Source organism: Macadamia integrifolia, chromosome 8 (genome assembly GCF_013358625.1).
Source record: "Macadamia integrifolia cultivar HAES 741 chromosome 8, SCU_Mint_v3, whole genome shotgun sequence".
NCBI classification, from domain to species: domain Eukaryota; kingdom Viridiplantae; phylum Streptophyta; class Magnoliopsida; order Proteales; family Proteaceae; genus Macadamia; species Macadamia integrifolia.
Genome location: NC_056564.1, coordinates 7,497,969 through 7,520,001, shown reverse-complemented (window position 1 = coordinate 7,520,001; position 22,033 = coordinate 7,497,969). Strand labels below are relative to the sequence as shown.

General features: G+C 37.2%; 3 protein-coding genes and 1 non-coding gene across 4 annotated transcripts; 1 reads left to right on the top strand and 3 right to left on the bottom strand.

Moving 5' to 3' along the window:
* The first annotated feature begins 2,381 nt into the window (after positions 1-2,381).
* On the top strand, positions 2,382-8,552 carry LOC122085449 (uncharacterized protein At2g27730, mitochondrial). Its single transcript, XM_042653885.1, has 3 exons — positions 2,382-2,638; positions 6,982-7,020; positions 8,113-8,552. The coding sequence occupies exons 1-3, from the start codon at positions 2,537-2,539 to the stop codon at positions 8,317-8,319; spliced, it is 348 nt and encodes a 115-aa protein (XP_042509819.1). The 5' UTR covers positions 2,382-2,536; the 3' UTR covers positions 8,320-8,552.
* Positions 8,553-11,440: 2,888 nt separating this feature from the next.
* LOC122085561 lies at positions 11,441-12,252 on the bottom strand. The gene is made up of 2 exons (XM_042654034.1): positions 11,967-12,252; positions 11,441-11,877 (listed from the first exon to the last, which is right to left on the bottom strand). Exons 1-2 carry the CDS (start codon positions 12,105-12,107, stop codon positions 11,737-11,739), a joined length of 282 nt encoding a protein of 93 aa, XP_042509968.1. The 5' UTR covers positions 12,108-12,252; the 3' UTR covers positions 11,441-11,736.
* A 552-nt stretch (positions 12,253-12,804) lies between these two features.
* Positions 12,805-20,959, bottom strand: LOC122085560 (signal recognition particle 54 kDa protein, chloroplastic). The gene is made up of 15 exons (XM_042654033.1): positions 20,685-20,959; positions 20,423-20,555; positions 19,967-20,034; positions 19,716-19,817; positions 19,389-19,541; positions 19,130-19,207; positions 18,194-18,319; positions 17,990-18,092; positions 16,697-16,797; positions 15,865-16,002; positions 15,643-15,786; positions 15,340-15,415; positions 13,460-13,545; positions 13,211-13,336; positions 12,805-13,122 (listed from the first exon to the last, which is right to left on the bottom strand). The coding sequence occupies exons 1-15, from the start codon at positions 20,859-20,861 to the stop codon at positions 13,015-13,017; spliced, it is 1,719 nt and encodes a 572-aa protein (XP_042509967.1). The 5' UTR covers positions 20,862-20,959; the 3' UTR covers positions 12,805-13,014.
* Positions 20,960-21,093: 134 nt separating this feature from the next.
* TRNAF-GAA lies at positions 21,094-21,166 on the bottom strand. The gene has a single exon. It is a non-coding gene; the product is annotated as a tRNA-Phe (tRNA).
* Between the last annotated feature and the right edge of the window lie 867 nt (positions 21,167-22,033).

Sequence of the window (22,033 nt, the reverse complement as noted above, 5' to 3'; positions counted from 1 at the left end):
ATGCACTTACCGCGCCCGGTCCTGGGCCAGACCCGTCTCAGAAGCCAAGAGCCCAAGAGACTAGACTGTAGACTTGCTTTATGGGCCTAAGTCTTACCGACCTGTGAAACACTTGGAAAGCGATTTAGTTAAATGGGTTTGTGAGTTTTGGTTGTTGGATGGTTCTGAGGAGAAGGGGTTCTAGACGTGGTTCCGCGATTAGCTAAACACAGTATTAGTGAGTTTGGTTGCAACGAGATCCTCTAAGCACAACAGATGGCCTGGGAGGCACTTGGGGTGTGCCCTGATGTTGTCAGTCATCTGATGCGGATGTGCATTGGAAGAGCTGGTGCACTTAAGAAGATCTAGCGGCAATATGATCGGGTTAGGACGTGCTTTTGGAAATCACTTCCCAGCCCTAAGTCCTCTCAAGTGGTCTCAGGCCCAGTCCACCCCTGACTCAAGGCCTGAAAAATCCAATCTTGACCCACCCTCATAACCAAGTATGACCAAACTAACCTTGATTGACCCCGACTATGTAGAGGGGGAAGGGATATGCAAAGACTATTGCAGGGTCAACCCGATGCTTTGACCATGGTCTGGAATGGCCTTGACTCAAGGCCTAAAATTCCCAGCCCTTAGTCCTTGACCAACCCTCAGGGTCAGGGTATCACACCTAGGCCTTGTTTAGGTATATGTTGTCTTGTCAGAGGACCATCAGGGAATTATTGAAAAGATGTGGCAATGTGTGTTTGTGACGCCAAGGAAGTCAAGTTGATCAACCCCTTATTGCTAGAGAGTGATGGAACTACAAGAGAAGTTGGAGATGGGCATTTGCATCCTTTGAGAATAACAGTAAATCGTCTATATAGATGAATGCATGAGCCTGGATTGGAGCAAAAATTCTTATCATGTCTCACTAAAATATAGAAGGATCTGTCTTGAGGCCAAAAGGCATTATTGTCCATTAGTAGTGATGGGTTTGGGATGTAGAAAACGGTATTGGGCCTATCTTCAGGTTCATTGTCAAGTTGCTAAAATCTAGTTTTTTAGATCAACCTATAAGAAAATGACGACGTTGGCAAGTTAGAGTAACAGGGTTGGTCTTACTATAAAGGAAAACTTATCATCTGCTAGGAATGTATTGAAGGGTTCATTAGTTAGTGACAAAATATGTTCTGCTGAGAGCAGATCAAGTTCGCATACAAGAACGTACGAGAACATTTTAGATATGTGGATTTATAATTAATTTTCTCTCTCTTCATTTAATAGATTATAAATTCACAAACCAGGGATGTACAAGAACATTCTCGTATACAAACCTCATCCTCTCTATTTACCACAAAAAGCTTCACATACCTGTGGAGAATGAATAAATTTCAACAACGAGCTCGGGTCGACTAAGGATGTGAATTTGTAATCGAAACCGTTTATCGAAATCGAACCGATCTGTTTACACCAAAATCACAAAACCGTTTAGTAAATGGTGCGGTTATGGTTTCAAGTTTCGAGCCGATTAGCTAAACGGGTCGAGTGGGTTTTAACCGCGGAACCCGTTGGTTTCAAACTGAATTGAAATGTTTAAACCGAACCATTTAAAATCGTTTAAACCGATCCGATTAATCCATATAACAATTAAATAAATAAGGGGCAGTAATCCGTATAACAATTAACAATTAAATTAAGTGCCCATCCTGCTTTGCTATGATTTATTTAAATTCAGTTCAAGTTTAGGTTTTAGATCATGAATTTGTAATCCATATATGTTACTATGTTATTATGTTATCATAAATGAAATATTTTGGCTGAACCACCTATCATTTTAATATTTTATGCTGTAGAATGTTGGATTTGGATGTATGATATTAGTTATAAATTTTTGAGAATGATCATGCAAAGAAATAACATTAGATTATCAAATTAAAACATACAATCGTTAATGTAAAATATATTATTTGTGGTTGTCAATTATTTTTTGATAAGCTTATGATCTTCAGTTTAGAGATGGTTGCAAGTTATATCAAACCGATTGTGAACCGTTTTACAAACCGTATGGGATAAACCAAAACTGAAACTATTTAAAACCGTGAAATCGACATCGTTTAGAAATCATGGAAATTGAAACCATTCACTAAACGATCACGATTTCAAAAAGTGGAACTATTTAGCAAATGGTGCGATTGTACTTTTAGTCAAATAAATATGAATCAAATCGATGCGTACCGTTTAAATCAAAACCGAACCGACTAACACCCTTAGGGTCGACAGGTTCCAAGACCACAGTAGTACCCCTAGCAGGACATGTGAACGCCCCCACCAGATGACATTCTCCGTTCTCCTTGGGTTTTCGCCGATTCAAATCTTCAGTGAAGATTTCTCACCCACCCCCCGCCCCCCAAAAAAAAAATCTTCATAGGTTGACATTGGAGAAGGGTAAGATCGATATTTTAAGAGAGCAAAGCATCCGGATAAAAAGGATCTCTGTTTTTGCTGTCTTGGTCTGATTTTGCTGAGAAAAGTAACCTTCGAACCCTAGATCATCATCGTCTTAAACGCAATGGCGTCGAGAATTGCAGCAAGATACGTATCCAGAAGGTTCTCGAGCGGTGGAAAAATCCTCAGTGAAGAGGAAAAGGCTGCAGAGAACGTTTACATCAAGGTGAATTTCTCAAATTTCGTAATCAGTGCTTTTTCCTTCGAATATTTGAATAATCTGAGGTTATGCATTGATTTTGATACTCTCGTCGTGCGGCCGATGAAGTTTGATTGATAGTCATGTCGTAAGTCTGACTGGGGTTTCTACTTTTCAATCTCGTAGTTTAATTTTCTGATTTGAGCATTGGATTTCATTTTTTATTTATTGATGTTATAATATTTTCAGCTGGGGATGATAGATAGTGATGAATGTTTCTTCTTTGATTTCTGAGCCTGTAAGTATTTCGATTGTTTTGGTGCCAACTTGGATCTTTACTCTAAAACGTCGCTTAATAGGGACGGATAATTTTTTTTGTTCGTAAATTGAAATCTAAACCATATTATCCGATAATGGAGTGCTTATCAAACCAGTAGATACTACTGATAAAATCTGTGACCCGTCATAGCCAACTGGGACTGAGTATCACCTTCACTTTGAACTAATAGCACTGAAAAGCGGGTTCTTGTGAGGTACCATATTTGGAATTATACTTGAGTGGTTCATAAAGAAAGAAACATTAGTATTAGTTGCCTCGCGTAGAAAGTTGATGCACTTAGGTGTATTTGGATATTGTTGATGTACACAATTGCTTGTTATGGTGTTAAATGGCTTTGCATATGATTTTTCTGTCTAAAAAGTACGTTCTTTAAGGATGTGGCCATTAACATAAAGTAATTTTATCGTTCATTCAGTATTTATCCACGACAACCATAGTTAGCAGCACCTAGGCGACAAGGCTACTCATCCTAGACTGGTGCCGTGGTCGCCAAGGTGTCGCCTTGATTCTTGATCATCTTCCATCGCCTTGGCTGCCTTCTTGCCTTGATAATATGACGAGAACTGTGCCTCTAGGAACAGATATTTCTGACATTGGGAGCAGTGGTGAAAGAAATTTTCCACTCTTATCTTCAGACCCTCATATGTCTTTAAAAGGGAGTAGATCTCAAGGAAAAGAATACTTGGCTAAAATGTCTAATTCCTCATAGAACGAGAAGAACAGCTCAATCTTCATAAAGTTCTCTGGAAAGATATAACTGAACATAAAAGGAAAATGCAAAGTGGTTCAGAACTTTAAAGACATATTCTGATGGAGAAGCATCTTCTTGGACTGATGAAAACCATCAATCAGAGAGATCATAATATGATGAGCTATATACTCTCAGTCTGCTGCTTCTTTACTTGTTAGTGTAGGCCTGTTCGTTTTGCAGTAAATCAGCTGTAATTTTTGTCTTTAGGAGGTGCAAAATGGCCAGTTAAATTGTCCGTTTCCACAGAAGTAAAGCAATAGAATGTTGAACCTTTTTATGTTGGAAACCATTTTACCTTCAAATTTGTGATCCTTTTATGTAAGAATTGGTGTAAGTTGTCAGTGCCTTAAAAGTCTAAAGTTTCAATGCAAGTTGTTTTGGTTTTTGGTAGTTATTCTTAATTGGCTCTTGGTCTTCACCTGATGCACCCATCGTGGGTGGTGAACTGGTGAACGTTACAGAGGCTGAAGTGCCAAATTTAGTTGATCCCTTTCATCTTCAACTAGCAAGGAAACACAGCAACTGTAGATTTCAAGCCGAAAGATTTCCTCTGGTTCTTTTGTGAACATTTGGAGGCTAAAAGGGCTAATTTTGTTGATTCCTTTCACCTCCAACTAGCTAGTAAGCCCAGCTACTGTAGATTTCCAGCCAAAAGCTTTCCCTGTTTCTTTGGTTATGATGTTTCATGTAATAACTTCTGATCTTAGGCTAAAAAACATTGTGTTTCTCCGCCATTTCTGTTTCTGGGACAAGGTTTTCCTGTAATCGTGGTGGTTTTTAAAATGGAATGATGGTGGTTAGGATTTGTTTTGACTTGTTATTGACTCATTCGATGCTGTGCTTCCCTGCTTGGTATGGTTGTCAAATGTCATTCCCTAGGACCTGATAGAATCAGGTAAGTTGGAGTTTAAGTGTTGCCTTATCTCTATTAGGAACCAGAAACACATCTCTAGAGTTCAGGCTAGGATTTTCCCAACAGGTTTTCATTGAAAGGAAGCAATGCTATTGGATGTGGGAGATTGAACTGGATAGAGTTTATTGTTGAGGATGGGAACACTTGGATTCACATTGAAATTCCGGTTGCTTGCTATGTGTAATGATTCATTTTATCCACATATCCATCTACCCTACCCACACCCCCCAAAGATCCAAAGCGTAATAAGTGTTGTAATTTTGAATCTTTATTTATATATATATATATAGGAGCATCATTTGTTTGACAAAACTTACAATTTGACTTTTGTTATTACGTTTGCTTCTAGGGTCGCATGCTTTAGCCCAAAGTCAGTTCAGTTATGTAGTCAGATGGGGTGGTCAACCTCCTTTGCTGTACAATGCAGTGGCTATTGAGCTTTCTGTTCCTTATCCACACCCCCCCCCCCCCCCCCAAAAAAAAAAAAGGTCCTACTTTTGGGTCTACTTTGTGGATGTCATGGCATGTTGGGATTTTGGTGGTTTACATGTCAAAGACTGACACAATTCCTGTGACCGTATTAAAAGTAAAAAGAACAGATGAAGAGGTTGCAGTGACAGTTAAAAGTCGTAGATTAGTATTACCAATTAAAGTATATGTGTCTTGGTGATCTTGATTTAACAATGATGAAGATAGATTGTTTCATTGACAAGAGGATGGTGACGTTCATATGACAATTACCATTCTTTTGGCATGGTGGTTCAGAGCAAATACACTTGAATTTCAAATAGTAATCTTCTCTAGTCGTTGAAATTATAATGTTAACAATCTAAATCTGGTTGGCTATGAGTCTCATGTAAAGTCCTCACATAAAGTATATCTTTGTCCAATTTTCTCGTTAATTTGGTTGTTACATGTTTTGCTGTATAGTTTTCTATGTTTAATTATGCATACAATGAAAATAATCATGTGTATGAATTTAATAGAATATTCCTGATTAAATATATTAGTTGTGCGAAATTTCACTGGGCACAAAATTTTCCTGATAAATGAGTACAGTAAATTCCCAATATTCAGATCAATGTTACTGCATCTTATCTGTCTGTGCAGGCTGAGTATCTTAAAGCAAACATGACTGTTTACATTTCATCTGCCCCACGGTGCAAGGGGATCAGTGCAACTCATGTTTTAAAACCGAACTGGGAATTGAACCAAAAAGGGGCCAGTCCTGGTTTTGGACATTTTGACTGGTCAATTTGGTAAAAAAAATAAAATGAAAATATCGAAAAAAAAAATGATAAGTAAAGTACATGGAAGCATAAAGTAGCTACTTCAATCTTTGTGCAATGATTAGGTGCTGCTTTAATTTAGGGTAGGTTGTGTGGGTTTAATTCTGTGCGCATTCATGTTATTTTTCATTTTTCAGTAGGGAAACTGGTGAACCAAACCGAGCAGTTCACAGAAAAACTGTACGGTTTTCAGAAACTGCTGGTTCTTATTCTGGTTTCCAGTCAAAGCCGTTCGACACCAGGACCGAACCAGAAAAGTGGGTGCTCCTGGTTCAGTCCATTTTGATCACCAGCTTTGTCTGGTTTTTAAAGTTATGCTGCAAATAAGAAGACAATGTTAAAAATGTGTGAAAAGTACAAATTTTTCTCCAACTGCTGCTTATGAGAGAGAGAGTTATGTGGATCTGATCAATTGATAAGAAAAGAAATCCTCACTAGCATTTGTCAGGACTGCATAAGGAAGCACATGTGCTGAGTCTGGGCCTTTCATTTCTTTGATTCTGAGTAATACTTTTTTTATGGGTGTCGCTATGGCTCTTTTTGCGATATTCTATTTTGGAGATTTATATTTCTTCCATTTTATTGTATTGAATATCAATGAGTTAGGTCCATAGTAACAATGAAATCTTGCCATTCAATCCAAAAGAATCACTTAGGCTTTGGATTTTTAGTTCATTCTGGTAATTCTGTCATGGAATTCCTTGTACTCAAGCATGAAGCCTGGCGCAGGGTAATTCAAATTCATGACTCTATTATCTATGGGATAACCATGTGCTATTGACCTCTGCAGCCATGCAAGTAATGTTTGAGCCAGTTTTTTTGATGTTGCTTTCTAACTCCTGCAGCAAGCACATTTTCCAATAACTTTCTGTTCTCCTTGTGGGAATTTCTGATTCATGCATAAGTGAAGGATTTGACTTCCAATTGGTGTTTCATTTCCATATATTAACTGAACCCGTGTACTACTTAGAGTACATTGACTTGAATAATTGGTTTATTAACTACTTGACTGCTGAAGATTTTGTGACATTTTATTGCTCGACTGAGATTAATGTACCTGCATTTCCTGTGCTCCAGAAAACTGAACAGGAGAAGTTGGAGAAGCTTGCACGCAAGGTATGATTATGCTTCTCCTTCTATTGATCTGCTATTTTGTTTTGATGAGCAACATACCGTTTTGATTGTGGGACCGTGTCAAGTGTTTTTAGTTGTCCTGATTTTAGTCAGACTACATTTTTAGATGATTACCTTTTGAGTTGTTATGTATCGTTAAACTGTTTGTGAGATTTAGTCCTTGGGTGTAGTTGATAGGCTCAATGAGTCACTAGTGGGTTAACTCATTAGGTGAGCTCAAAATCCACTGGTTTGAACTTTGGAGGGGAAATTTCGAAGTCAGGCAAACTGGTCAGAAAGATCATATGGCCCGGCAATCTAATGTGGGCCAGTTACTGACATGGGAGTTCTTACCATCTAAAGAAGGGCTATTCCATCAACTGCAAGGGATGGTGCAGGAATATGGTATCAAAGTATCAGGATCGGATTGGGCAACTTGGCTGAATCAACCCACTGAACAATGCTGAACCAACCCCCCCAATGGCTAGAACATCATCCAATGCTGAACCAACCCCTTTTACTGGAAGGTTATGCCACATGAAGAAAATCCGTTGCCTAATTGTTAAAGTTTTCAGATGAGAGAGAGAGAGAGTAGGGAAGCATAGACTATATTACTGGTTCCATATGGCTACATCCTAGTTGCAATTAGTTAAGGGGGTGTTTGGTTCGGTAAATCTTTAGGATGACATTCTTTAGAATGATTATTCTTAATTTTTGGAGTTGTTTGGTTCCATTAGGATGACCCTCATAAGTGAGCATCCTACTTTCCATGAATGACCATATTACAAAGGATGTGGACCAAATCTGAGTTTACCTCAACACTTAAACTCAAATTTGAGCAACCTTTTTACCACCTAGTATAAAATGAGAAAGAGGAAAGACGTTCTCTATGGAAGCCAATATCTCAACCCGCGAGAAACATGTACTAGCCTCAAGGCAACCAAACGATTTTTCAAAAAGAAACATAATTCAGAAGAATGTCTATTAAAAGATTGACGTTCATATCCGATACATACAACATTTGAGTTATTGAACCAAACACTCCCTAATTCACTCCACTGATATTCACATGCATGATTCTGTACATATTTTCAGGGCCCTAAACCAGAAGAAACATCAACAGGCTCAAGTGGGTCAGTGGCTGAGGCCAAAACCAATGGCCCTGCATCATCAACATCTGGTGGTGTATCAACAGACAAGAATCGAAACTATGCAGTTCTGGCAGGTGTCATAACGGGTCTTGGTGTATTGGGCTGGTATCTCAAATCAAGCTCCAAGAAGCCGGAAGAAGTCCAGGATTGAGAGGTCAGGCGTATCAAAGGAGGAACAGGTGAAGGCAGTCAGGTTTTTGTGTTAGGTTGGATCTACGTATCAGGCTTTCTAAAAGTGCTACTTGAGGAACACAAATCAGAATTGAGATCTTGATGACTCTTTTCTGTTGTTATTCCCTTAATATGTTGTTGGTTGATGCACACCATCTCTATAGATATTTTATGCCATAAGGGGGTTGCCAAGAAAATGTGCACCTTTCATTCTCTGTTGGTTTCTTGAATTTTTTTCTCCCTAGGTAGACCCATTTGACAACGCTGATTCCAAGCTTAAAATCCTTGGCCGATTCTAGGGTTTTGGGGACTCATCTATCTCCGACACACACACGAAAGAGAGATATGCCCTGGTCCCATATTCCGCGTGGAAGCTTATTGCTCGACTTCTAAACACTACTTGGAACATGAAAGGAACATAGGTTTTGTGGTTCTGTTTTTTTTCCATGAAAGAAACGCACAATGGTTAGTTGATATGGTGGTTGACATTATTTGCCTTTTACGTGGTTGGAAAACCTAGTGTTTCAATTACTGGTCGTGTAAATTGGTGAGACAAACCTGGTTAGGGTAGGTTTTTCTAATATCTTTATTTTCCCTTTCTTTTAAGGTAGGAGGGATTAAAGCTGGGGTTATTTCACAGGTGAGAAAAAAAGAAGAGATTAATATTGAAGACAATAAAAATAAATAAATAAATAAATAAAAATTTAACATATCATCAATCCCCACGCCATACCTAGATATCTAACCATTAAAATTGTCCTTAAACAAATATATATATATATATATCAAAATTGTCTTGTCGTTATTCCACATGGCAACGTATAGGTTCCTTCTCAAACTTGCTGTTTGGATAAACTCTTTTCCCATCAAAATAAAAAAGAAATTTTTGCAACCATTGTTAATAATAACACTGTAACCAACCGAACAACATGCGGCTTGATCCAAAAACAAAAATCAACAATATACTAAATATGAAAAGTAAATTTTACATTATCAAAAAAGTCATAAAATTTCAATTCCAATCAATGGATCAGGCATTCAGGCCTTGGCATACTTTTTCAATTTTTGAGGGTATCAACTCAAAATTTCACACTGTTTCCTTTTTGAACAAATGTCCCAATCTAAATCATTTAATTTAACTAATGACTAATATTGCTGATAGCACTAGTTGATCTAACATACCACCAGGGATTGATGTAACCTTAAATCAATTTGCTTAATGAATATCCTTTCTTGCTTTGTCATTAAAAAAAAAAAAAAAAAAAAACATATATATACACACATAATTGTCATATTTTTTTTTAGGTAGCAATATAGTTATCAAATTTGATATGTTACTGAATTAGTTATAATAGAACAAAACTTTCGATTTTATTTCACTTCACTTTAACTATAACCTAAGAAAGCATAAGGATTTTACCAAAAAAAAAGGAGAAAGCATCAAGGGAAAACTTCCTCCCCGCAATGCAAATTGTAGAGTTTGTCTTCCAAAACCAATGTGGGTAAGTCTAACCAAAATCATGTCTTATGTTTCATGTCAATCAAAAGGAAGAATAGGTAAAAGAAATCAAACAATTGATAAGTTTTTTGTTCCTAATTTCGTGTTGAATTAGCCCCATAAGTCGACCCCTCGATAGATGTAAAACTTTGAATCCCATTTTAAGATCCTATCTTTGAATCCCATTTTAAGATCCTATCAACTTATATCAAAACTCTTTCATAATCAATGTGAGACCAACCCCCCATATGACTGATATAAGATTGTAACGTACAAAATTGTAATTGAAGAGATTGACTAGGAACACATATGACATCTTTTAGTTTTGATTTTTTCCCCTCTATAGGCTGACAAGATTAGGAAATGTCGGACACTAAATTTTATCACAAAAAAGGATAATATGACAATTTCAACAATGTAGATATCTTAAAAACGTCTAAATTGATCACTAGCAAAATTTTGACTTCAAATATATTCATAAACCTTCCCATGCACTGGAAGATTTACTTGTAAATCAACCATCTATTTTTTTATTTTTCAGTGAAATTATAATTTTTGTGACACCTTGAGATATTCTCTTTGAGGACTGGTACATAAGCATTCAAGCTTGCATTTCGGTACGGTTTTTTTTTTTTTTTTTGGGTAGGCATCCATTTCACTTTTCAATGAACGGCGCTTTAATCCCTATGACTTTAAAAGAACAAACTTGAACCGACAACAATTAATATGATCAAGTAGGGATGGCAATGGGTGGGCGGTAAAACTTCATTAATTGTTTCAACCAAATAATTGCCAACGATATAGAATCAACAATATTTGTTTATGGGCATAGATGGGATGGGGAATTACAAATTAGGTTTCAAGTTATGTTTCAACCAACATGCAATTCCAATTATCTTATTTCATTATTTTAATTCAATTTTAATTGAAATTCCTTTATATTTAATTTAAAAATATTATATATATAAAACACAGATTGAACAACTTTTTCAATTAAATATATAAAAAAAAACATTTAAATAAGATAGATTTTTTATTGGGCTGTAAATATCTACCTTATTATGAACGAAGAATGGCATGAATCGATAGGAAATACCATTCTGGCACAATATAAGGCGGGGTGGGCATCAAATTAGCAGGTATATAATTGTCGGGACACCCCCAAACATTAGGAGCATAAAAAATCCAATTGGAATAAAAGATGGCAGAAGCTACCCGACCTATTAGATCATTTACATAAATAGATTTTTTATTGGGTTGTAAATATCTACCTTTCGCACTATTATGATAAAAAATAATACGAAAAATGAGATTCAATCATCAACAACTCTTATTGAAAATAAGATTAATCACGGATTCACTCTTATCGAAAATAAGATTAATTATGAATTTGAGCCATTAGCACATGATTTCATAAAATTTATATGATTTTTCCTATCTAAATCGAACAGGTTTTTCGATATGGATAGGGATGAACCCAACTCAGTTTTTTTTTTTAACTGTGAGTCTGTGAGGAAATACATTTACAAACCCAATACTGAGAACCAATCACAAGGCCAGAAAAAGCATCTGAACGGAAAAAATAGAATGCAAACAATGGTAGTTGAGCTGTGAATGATATTATATAATCACTGATACGCTTGGCGTTTTTTTATATAACTCAAAACACATAACCCATCAAATCAAAACTCTTTCACAAAATTACAAATCTTAATTAAAGCTTTAAAAAAAAAAAGATAAGGAAATTAAATAAAAAGCAGAAAGACAACATATAATCTTATGGATTATCCGAAACACATAAATACTGATCGGATGGATCTCTTACAGAAAAAGACGGGAAAACAACAGCCGGAGTGGAATCGTTTCGCAGGCGAATCGTAAACGATAATAGACTGCAACTCATTTCTCTCTCAACTTCTTGGTTATGGCGTAGATAGCTCCGATCACCGCCACCACCACACCGGATATTATAACCGCTGATTTCAGCTTCTGCACTCCATCTTTTTCGGTCTTTTTGTTCCTTATTATATCCGCTTGTTCCTTCAAAAATCCAAGAAATTAGGTTATTTATGAGCTCCAACCTTCAAGTTAGGTTTTTTAAAAAAAGACAACAAAAGAAAGAAGAAAACCTTGATCTCCTTGGATGTAGCTGCCATTTCTGCCGGCGTGGCATCGGCCTGCAAGTTCTTGTTCAGGCCTGGATTTAATTCTGCTTCCGCATCAGCCGCTGGAAATGCTCCAAGAGATGTCTCTGTGAATCCATCTGCCATTTTTCTGATCTTTTTTATTCTTGATTCGCTCAAGAAAAGTGTTTGTTTGCTCTCGCGCTCTCTCTCTCTCTCTCTCTCTCTCTCTCTCTCTCACACACACACACACACACCACACAAGAGGGGATGATGGAAGGAAAACAAGGAAGGGGGACTTCCTTTTGGAAACTCTGGGGGAACGATCGTTTTGGAAACAATCAACCTCCACGTGGCAGAATTGAGACACGTGTGCCACAAAAACCATCACCAAATTTCCATACGATGCGGGCCCCTTGTTTGCTTTCGCCCCGTCTTCGCGGCCCCCTAGAAACTGTCGGGATCAACCGTCAACCGAACCTTATGGGACCTTTGAAATTACCACATTACCCTTCATGTGGAATTGTTTTTCCTTGACATGGCCATTTCTTGCCCGAACAAACCCTAGAATCGCTGAAATTTCTGATCTCAGAGCCGATTCTAGGGTTCTTGGGAAGGATCTTCAAAGTTCAACTCAAGCCCTCCTTCAGGCTCCATCAATGGTTTGATATTTGTAACTTTGATGGTTGCCCAACCATATTTATCGAACACAACGAAAGATTTTGGTTGATACATAACAGAGGAAATTATGAAGGTTACTGTTGATCTTAACACGCAAGGTTTTGGTTGATAAATTGGAACTACTCTAATTAATATAAAAGAGATAGAATCAGCACATAGCTACTGTGATCTTAACATGAGGATTTTGGTTGATCAATTGAGTCTACTCTGATTAATATCATAGTTTTCTGTAACTTTATCCATCCCAGGCACCAGATTCTTAGCAGAAACCACCATTGACAATCAGTAAAGATCAACATAAGGAATAAGCAGACCGTAACCATTTATAATGGAGGAAAGATGCTCATATGCTATGAGGAACAAGTCTCAAGTCTCAAGTCCTGGTTCCAAAACCACGAGGGCTTGGCCTTGCAGATGATGAATCTGCAAATTGCCTTCTTGACTCTGATTTCCTTTTCCTCCTCGCGGTACCAGGGGGTGCCTGTATCAATGAAAAAAGATAGAAAGCATAAACATCGATTTGTCCAATAAACCCATGATACATGAATGAAATTATCAGATGCACAGACCTTTTCTTCAGTTTTAAGTGCCTCTTCAAGATTACTCAATGCAGGAATAGATCCTCCTTCCATAACTCCCATTAAATTCTTCATACGAACTCGCATTTGGAAAAGTTGGGCAACAAGTTGACTCACCTGAAACAGATGCATATATTAGCTTTTTGTCATACAGAAATTACAAACATGTTCATCCTTCACCAAACATCAACCAGCTGTTTTGGTGAAGGAATTAGGATCAATGTCTGCAACTCTATGTACCTGCTGTTCTGTTTTCCCAGATTCTTGAGCAACTCGTTTTCTTCGTACAGGGGACTCGGCCAACAGTTCAGGCTTTTCCCTTTCCTCTGCAAGATAGCAGGAGATGAGAAAAGTTCAATAATAAAAGACTCAATAAAATAAACATAGCATCAAGTATCTTTAATGAAATTTATAACTGTTCCTATCTTGATACCAATTTCATAAAAACAAACAAACAAACAAACAAACAAACAAACAAACAAAACAAAACAAAACAAAACCAAAGCATTTGAGCTCTGGAATTGCAATCTCATTCCTACACAAGGCATGATATTCGAATTTTAAATGTTAATGAAGCATTATTATTTTGTTTTTGTACAATTCCAGTGGCTTTTTTTAATAGTTTGAGCTGTGAGCGCTCAGAGATCTATGCTTGATTTTGAAATATACTGTAATACTGCTGGTATTCTTATTGTTGGCTCTTCTACTTCATCTCAAGGTGTTCTCCCATGGGAGCAGGGATCCCCAGCCCACAATATAGACGGGCTGAAGTACGTAGCGGGTGCCTTCTATTCACTTTTTCCAATCCAACTGCAGGCAGGTCACTCTCATTGTGGGAGCATTCTTGTTGGAGAATCTCAATTGCATATATCAATGAAGAGAAGAGGCTCACCATAAGCTGTAGATTCAATAAAATCTCTCTAGCTAGCTTTAAAACACTAGAAGGCTTGAAGAAGCTTACTGAACATATGACTGAAATCAACAATCAGATAACCTAGGCTGTTTAAAATGAAGGCAAGATTAGCAGCTTAAAGCTCTGAAGCTCTTGAAGTCGGGAATTTTTTCCCCTTTTTGAGTAATTTAAATCAAGAAGCATTTTAATTCAGTTAAGTTCTGGATTTCAAACAATTTTTCATCTTAGAAGTCCTAAAACTTCTAGCAGAATTGCATTTCCAGGTCAAATTAAACTATTTTCTGTTTAGTGTTGCTTTGAGGGGGTAAGACAACCAGAGCATCCTGAAATATTTTACATTTGTTGGTAAAATATTGTGACCTAGGGGAGCAAGAAGCAGTCGGCGGTTGCAAAATTCATACCGTAGGCAATCTATCAGAAACAGACTTATACCATAAGTAAAGTTTAGATATACATTTTGTGGTATTATTCAGCTTTGTAAGGAGATGATGCATTTGAAGCAGCTGGACTTTATCACACAGGGAATAATGAGTTTATATTGTTAAATTAAGGTTCCCATTAACATCACTCAGAAGGTTGCACTTCATATGCTGAGACCAGCTAACCCAACATTTGGAACAAGGGGATCAGTGGTTCACAATTTCATGACTTTTGACGAGGCGACAAGCAGGGTATGTTTATCATACACACTTGAATTGGTACGTATATCATCTTCTTGTATTTGGTCCCAACTCCCTAGTGTCATATATTGTTCCAATTAGCTCCTAACATGACTTTCAGATGTAGTAAGTCTTGGAGTATTTAGTGAATCACTAGATTATCCTCCCTCCCTTTCCTGCCCCCCAACAGAAAAAGTACAATGGGCTTCCCCAGTCTAATCACATACTATGCCATACTGAGCCAGGCCAACCTGCCACAAGTGATTTTGCAGCAACTTTGGTGTGTAAGCTGAGGGGTTTGGCTCAGATACCTTGGCCCTTAACTATCAGCACAGTCATGAGCATAAATAACAGGGAAACTTTAGTGCAGCCTAACTATACCCTGACTTGAGCTCATTCTGAACATGTATTAGTTAGAGACATGGGCCCAGCTTTCTAAGAACACCAGAGGCCAAGGGTAATTCCTATGTCCTAACCTAGAAGGTACCAAACCCAGCATGTATATCTATAAAACACAGAGCTTCTAACGGCAGAGAGAAGAAACAGACCTGGAGTCATTACTTCAATCATAGCTTCCATTATCTTTAAGCTCTTTTCTGCTTCCCGAATTTGTGCAGGAGTTATCTGTCTCAGATGTAGCAAGCGGAGATTTAATTCTAAGGAGTAGGGACTAAAAGCAACTGAACAAGTTTGAAGGTATGCAGATTATTAATCCCCTAACCGTCTTAGTATCATTACCAAGTAAACAAAATAGCCTCTTATTAGATTATTTCTGCCTCTCCACAAGTAAAACAAGGGGAAGACATAAACATTAAATAAGAGGAAATAAATAAAAAGATCAAGTATGATACCTTCCCCATTCCTGGGATCATTCCAATAACTCGAGTCATTGAACCCATCCGTGCAACAGCACGAGTCTGCTTTAGGAAGTCATTAAAGTCAAATTTTGCACTCATTATCTTCTTCTGCAGTTCCTCCGCATCCTCTTGGCGCATCTATTTATGAATTCAAATCATGAACATATACTGATACCGAACTTCATTGAGGATAAAATTTAACTGGTTTGTACTCACAACTTCTTGTGCCTTCTCAACAAATGAAAGAACATCCCCCATTCCTAAGATTCGTCCAGCCATACGATCTGGATAGAAAGGTTCAAGGTCTTCCATACGCTCTCCTCGGCCCACAAGCTTGATTGGCTTCCCTGAAACCTGCAATGATCCAATTATTAGTTAATGAATTGAAATAATTAATTTTCATTATTGATATGCATTTTTAATAAGGTTACCTTATAAACGGAAATCTGAAACAATGACAGCAGAAAACCAACTCATGAAACCGGACTGACTAGTCCAACTAAGACATGCAATTTGAACCAAGAAAGTGTTTATGAATGGTTAAAAGTTGCTCGTTCCTATAATTCTAGACTCTGGAAGATGATTATGCAGGGTTTGCCTAAAGAATTATCCAAATTGTCAGTACTTGACATTCTCATAATCCCAGACTCAACAGAAATTTGTGCAGTTCTGCCTGAATCTTCTCTAATTTGTTGGTGGGTGCTATTGGCTCAATAATAAATTTCTGCTAGCTGATTCATTTGAGAAGTATCTAAACTCAACTTTGTTGAGAAAAAGAGGCTGTTTCTTGTTTCAATTCCCTTGCACGTTCTCTGCTCACTGTCTGGTAAAAAAGAGAGAAAATTTGGAAACAAGCATTTGACCTAAGATGTAAAGATCTTGAAACTTGAAAGACTTATGGAGAAAACAACACAACACGGTAGATTAACTTGATCAATGTGAAAAACATCATTTATACATCAACCTAACAAACTTGAACATTTGTATGATAATTTGATTCATGAGGGAAGACTTGGGGAGAAAACAACATAACACTAAAAAAGCAAACCTCTCTAACGCTTAGAGCAGCTCCACCTCTAGAATCTCCATCTAGTTTTGTTAGTATGGCCCCGGTGATTCCGATCTCAAGATTGAATGTCGTGACCAAAGCTGAAACAAAAATCCCACAAGAAAATTAGGAGGAGAGGAACTTTTGTCTACTTCGGTCATATGCAAACTGATGTAGGGGAATGATGTGCGGAACAGTCTACAGAAACATACAACTAAACAATGCAGGATCTAACATTGTAGGATTTTAGTTGGGACTTTTCTTGAGCTAGTTTTTGGCCTGGCCTGGAATTAGGCCTCCATAAGGGTTTTGATATGTGAGCCACACATGCCAGGTCTATACTTTGGCCTTACTTTTGGGTTCTCTAAGCTCATTGCTGCACACACAGCAAATAGATCCGACATCTAACTGTCTATACAGCCTTGCTACATTGCTAGGTTCAAAGATCTAAAAGAGATTTGGAATTTTAAGAATTTAAGCATTTCCATCACATAGATTCACAAAATGTCAGGAATTTTTTCCTTCTTAAAACAGTTTTTTTTTTTTTCCCCCTAGTGCTACGATGACTTGGCAAGGGATTTTCTGGTTTACTGTCCCCATACTTGCATTTTGAATTACTTTCTAGCACCTTTTGGTCAGTAACAGATAACTCTCCAAAGCCTTTAGTATTTTATGTAACTCGACTAGACAACTTTGGGCAAAAAAGCATGATGGGTGCAGCATTGCCATTTTCTTATCTGGTGGACCAGGTGGGGAACACAATGTATTTTGAAGGTAATTGAAACTCTGGAGGAAATTTTGAAGAAGTTTATATTATTCAGATGATATCTGGGGTATCCCTCCATCTGGAGTTTAGAGGACTGAAAAGGACAAAACTATTCCTAATTGAAATTTTATAATTCTAGAGAAAGGAAGTTGAAATCTTTCTTTTTTCCCTTCTCTTTTGATACTCGTATGTTTCTGCATATTGAAGCTCGTAGCAATGCCCTCACAAGTCAAAAACTAGGGTAGGGGATCTGGACAACCAGCACTTCAGAAGTTTATAAATAGCTCTGTATAAAAAGATCAGAAAAATCATTGAGTTATTTTTATGAATGAAATTTCCTTTTCTGGTGGAGTTATTCCAGCAATGCTGCAGCTAGAATTTTTTTTTATTGATCAATCTTGATGGAATCTTCTTCTATCTACTTTTGACCTACCAAGGGAAAGTAATAATGGATAGACCATGGTCTAGTACTGTAAGACATTGGAAGTAATTCTACACTATATGGGGTAAACACATGCACAAAATACCTGCAGCTTCTTGGCCAGTCATTGCATCCACCACAAGCAAAACTTCTGTAGGATTCAATGCCCGCTTCACTTCCTTCAATTCATCCATCATTGCTTTGTCTATCTAATAGTATCAGCATTGAAGAAACTTTTTCTCATCAATGAATGCCAAGTTGCCTACACATTCTACAGAAGCAACAATATCACAAGTACTGGTTATAGAACCTGAAGTCTTCCGGCAGTATCCACTATGACCACGCCTATGTTCTTCATTTTGGCATCCTCTAGACCTTGCCTAGCTATATCTGAAGGTTTTACCTCAGTTCCTGCCGTATAAACAGCCACATCCACCTGTCACAAGCTGATAACTGAATATGAAAAGAATCTAACCATTTTTCAGTTCACAGTGATAAAAAGAATTGGAAAGAAAGCGATCAATAAACCTGAAAAGAATGACCTGATTAATCAACTAATGAATCCAAAGTGCATAAAGCTTGGTTGCTCTTCTATTTAGTGCAATAGGCCTCATAAAAAATCCTCTTTTAACTATTTATTTCTTTCTATTTACTGTATTAAAAAAGTTTCAATTGACACAAGGGTGAAATTTACGAGAGTAGAAGTATATTGACATGAAATTGCTTACTTTGTACATGTCGCTTCCCAAGGATATTGCAGACTTTTTTCCCCGCTCAATTGCGAGAATTCATCCATTTCTTTGCAATCTTATTCCTCACATTTTTTTTTCAGAAACAACTCTGAATTGATTGCAAAATTGTAGAATTAACCCATTTATTCTCATAAAAATTGTTTATTCAGATCAGGGGGAACTAATTCCCATACTTTCTGTAGATATTAGAAACTAAGATGCTTTGTCCTTTTCTTTCTTTCTTCTTCTTAGTCTGCTTCTTTTTTTAGGGGGGGTGTTTGAAATTAAGGGACTGCAAAAGATTAATTTTATTGCAAATTCAGGAACTACAAACCTATGGATAGTACCCCAGTTTTCGTCGATATATGATGTTATTTTTCCTTATTCCTTCTTTACTTTTGATTTGGCACCATAGCAAATTGTACGTAAATGGAAATCTAATCTGAAATAAGAAACCTAATTTGATTAAAAAGCTCCATCTGAAAGATGAAAATTCTAGGAAATTTTGAGCTTACCTGTTCACCCAAAATAACAAGTTGATCAATTGCAGCAGGCCTGTACACATCAGCAGCAACAAGCATGCAACTCTTTCCCTGAAATTGGTGTTGTATCTAATAGTGTCAGTTTAAGATATTAACCTACTAAAAGTGACCCCAGAGAACCACAAACACACCTGCATGCACATATGTACATATGTATGTGAGAGAGAGAGAGAGAGAGAGAGAGAGAGAGAGAGAGAGAGAGATGATCAATCTGCTGGGTTGTGGATGGGACCTGCTTCTTGAGATATAAAGCAAGCTTTGCACAAACAGTTGTCTTTCCAACACCTTGCAGACCTGCCAATAATATCACCGTGGGTCCAGATTTTGCGAAAACCAGTTCAGAGACCTCTCCACCCATCAATTTCACAAGTTCATCATGTACAATCTGCACATAGAAAAAGAAAATACATGGATGAATTAGTAACCATTTCTGCTTGTGGTGAAGCTTGGAAACAAAACCATTTGATTAGTTCCCTCAGTTAAGCTCAACATTGATTCTACATGAACTCCAAATTGGTTTAAGAAATGTCATCCAGAAGTAGTGTCAATAAATGCATACCTTGACTAATTGCTGATCTGGTCTCACTCCTCGAATGAGGCCAACACCAACAGCTTGCTCACTCACAGACTGGACAAACCTTCTCACAACAGGCAGGCTTACCTGTGCACCAAATAACAGAATTGTGCTTATTTTCTTTATATCTTTTTCTTCTTCACTTTTCTTTTTTTGAGGGGCGGGGGTTCCTCTTGTACAAATTGGAATGTGATTTCCTATAAATGAATTCAAATCTAAGGGTACAACAAACTTACATCTGCTTCTAAAAGAGCTCTCCTTATTTCTCGCATAGGTTCCACAATGTTTTCCTTGGTCAGAACCTCTGAAAGATAATAAATTCAGAGAAGAACAGTTTGTTAATGCGAATAACAACACTAGATCAACCTAATGAGAAAGAACACAGTGACAAGGAGTGCAAGGCACATTTGAATTATCTCTTGTACTTGTCTTCACATGCTTCTACTGTTTTAAAGACCAGACAACTGCAGAGACGATTGACGGATCTCCCCTGGTGTAAAATATGTTCTAGAGGAGCAATATTTCTCTCAGATCACGTAGTTGTGATTATGATCAATACTAATAGTATTGAGGAATGTTGAGACATGGTGGAGGGAAGAGGAGAAGATCAACTCTTCATGTATTACAAGCTACAGCAAGAATTAGGGGGAGAGATGAGAGAAGCTTACAGGAAAAGAAGCAGAAAAGCTAACCTTCTCCTTTCAATTTGTTCCAAGCTGCTTCCAGACCGCTAGTCAGTTGCCCAAACATTTCTGCTCTTACAACACTACGCATTTCTCTTCGAACAGTAGGACTCTTGGAATTAACAAACGCCCATATCTCTCTCTATTATCAACATAAAAAAGGGAAGCTCAAAGAGAGAAGGGGATGGGGGGAAAAACCTCCGTATAGATTGAAAACGCCATGAGTTTGACAATTCAAGAGCTAGGTCTGAAGCCAACCAATTATGCTTACCGTGAATAGATTCCTGGAGGAGAGCTCCCTGGAGATGCTTGAACCGTACCAAGTAGAGCTCCACTTAGTTGATTCTCTGAAGCTTCTCGGATCGCAGAAGCTATGGTTTGCTGAGAGTGAAACATGGGCAGCAGAAAAATGGCGGGAAGAAACGGCCGAGAAAGGAATAGCTTCCATTGCGCAACAGAGATTGAGAAGGTAGTAAGTGTCTCTTCACTATAAGAAATCTTTCAGGTCAGAGATGTCTCTGCGTTTTATCTTTGGAAAACCAAAACGCAATCCGTTGTTTTATCCGTTCCTTTATCTTGTTAGTATGCTTCGCGAAATGTGGTCACTGCTTTCCGCCGCAACTAATCTACCGTTGAACGCGCATCTATTCTTTGTCTGTTAAAAAAGAAAATAGCTTACATGCGGTGAGCGTGGATCGAACACGCGACCTTCAGATCTTCAGTCTGACGCTCTCCCAACTGAGCTATCCCCGCGTTACGAAAGATTAAGTGTCATATATTTAAAAAGCAAATTAGTAATTTAGAGTTCCTTTCTTTGCATGAACATTATTTGACCATAATGGAATTAAAAAAAAAAAAAAATTATACAGCTTTTGTCCCTTTGAAATCACTTTTGCAACAGCACTATTTAAAAAAAAATATATGCTTTTCATCTGGTTCATATGCCCTTCAATGTTTGCAAATTTGGCTTGCTTTTTTTTTTTTTTTACAAAAAATATATATATATATATATTATAAATTAGACTTTTCATTTATAGTAATTGTTTGCAATTTTTTTTTTCATTAAATTGTGCATAACACGAATCACATTTAACATAGTTGAGTAAATTATACGAATTCAACCATATTCTAGTGTCCTCTATAGTTGATACTTTATTATATATGTTATTTTTTCCAATGTTACAAATCATTAATTTTACCACATGATAGATTTTAACTATTGGATAGAGTGGACATATCCATTTTAACTATTAAATTGAGAGGACATGATGATCTAGATTAATCATGTTTAAAAATTTAGAGTCCAACTCAATCAAATAACCCCTTATATGACGGCAAAAAGCACGTGTATGTCTATGCATGTGTACCATAATTTGATTTGAGCTGATATTGATCGTTCTGTTATATTTTTCAGAACCATGGTACATATCAATGAATTACTATGCACTCTCCGACACCCAGGATGGGGATATACAGTTCGATTTTAAGAAGGAAAAAAAAAAAAAATCCATTCTTGCCTTACATAGATAGCTTCCCCAATCCACTTCATGTGAGGTGAGAAACCATGTTTTTGTTACATGATAACTACATGCAGTAAGATCAATTTTTTTTTTTTTTTTT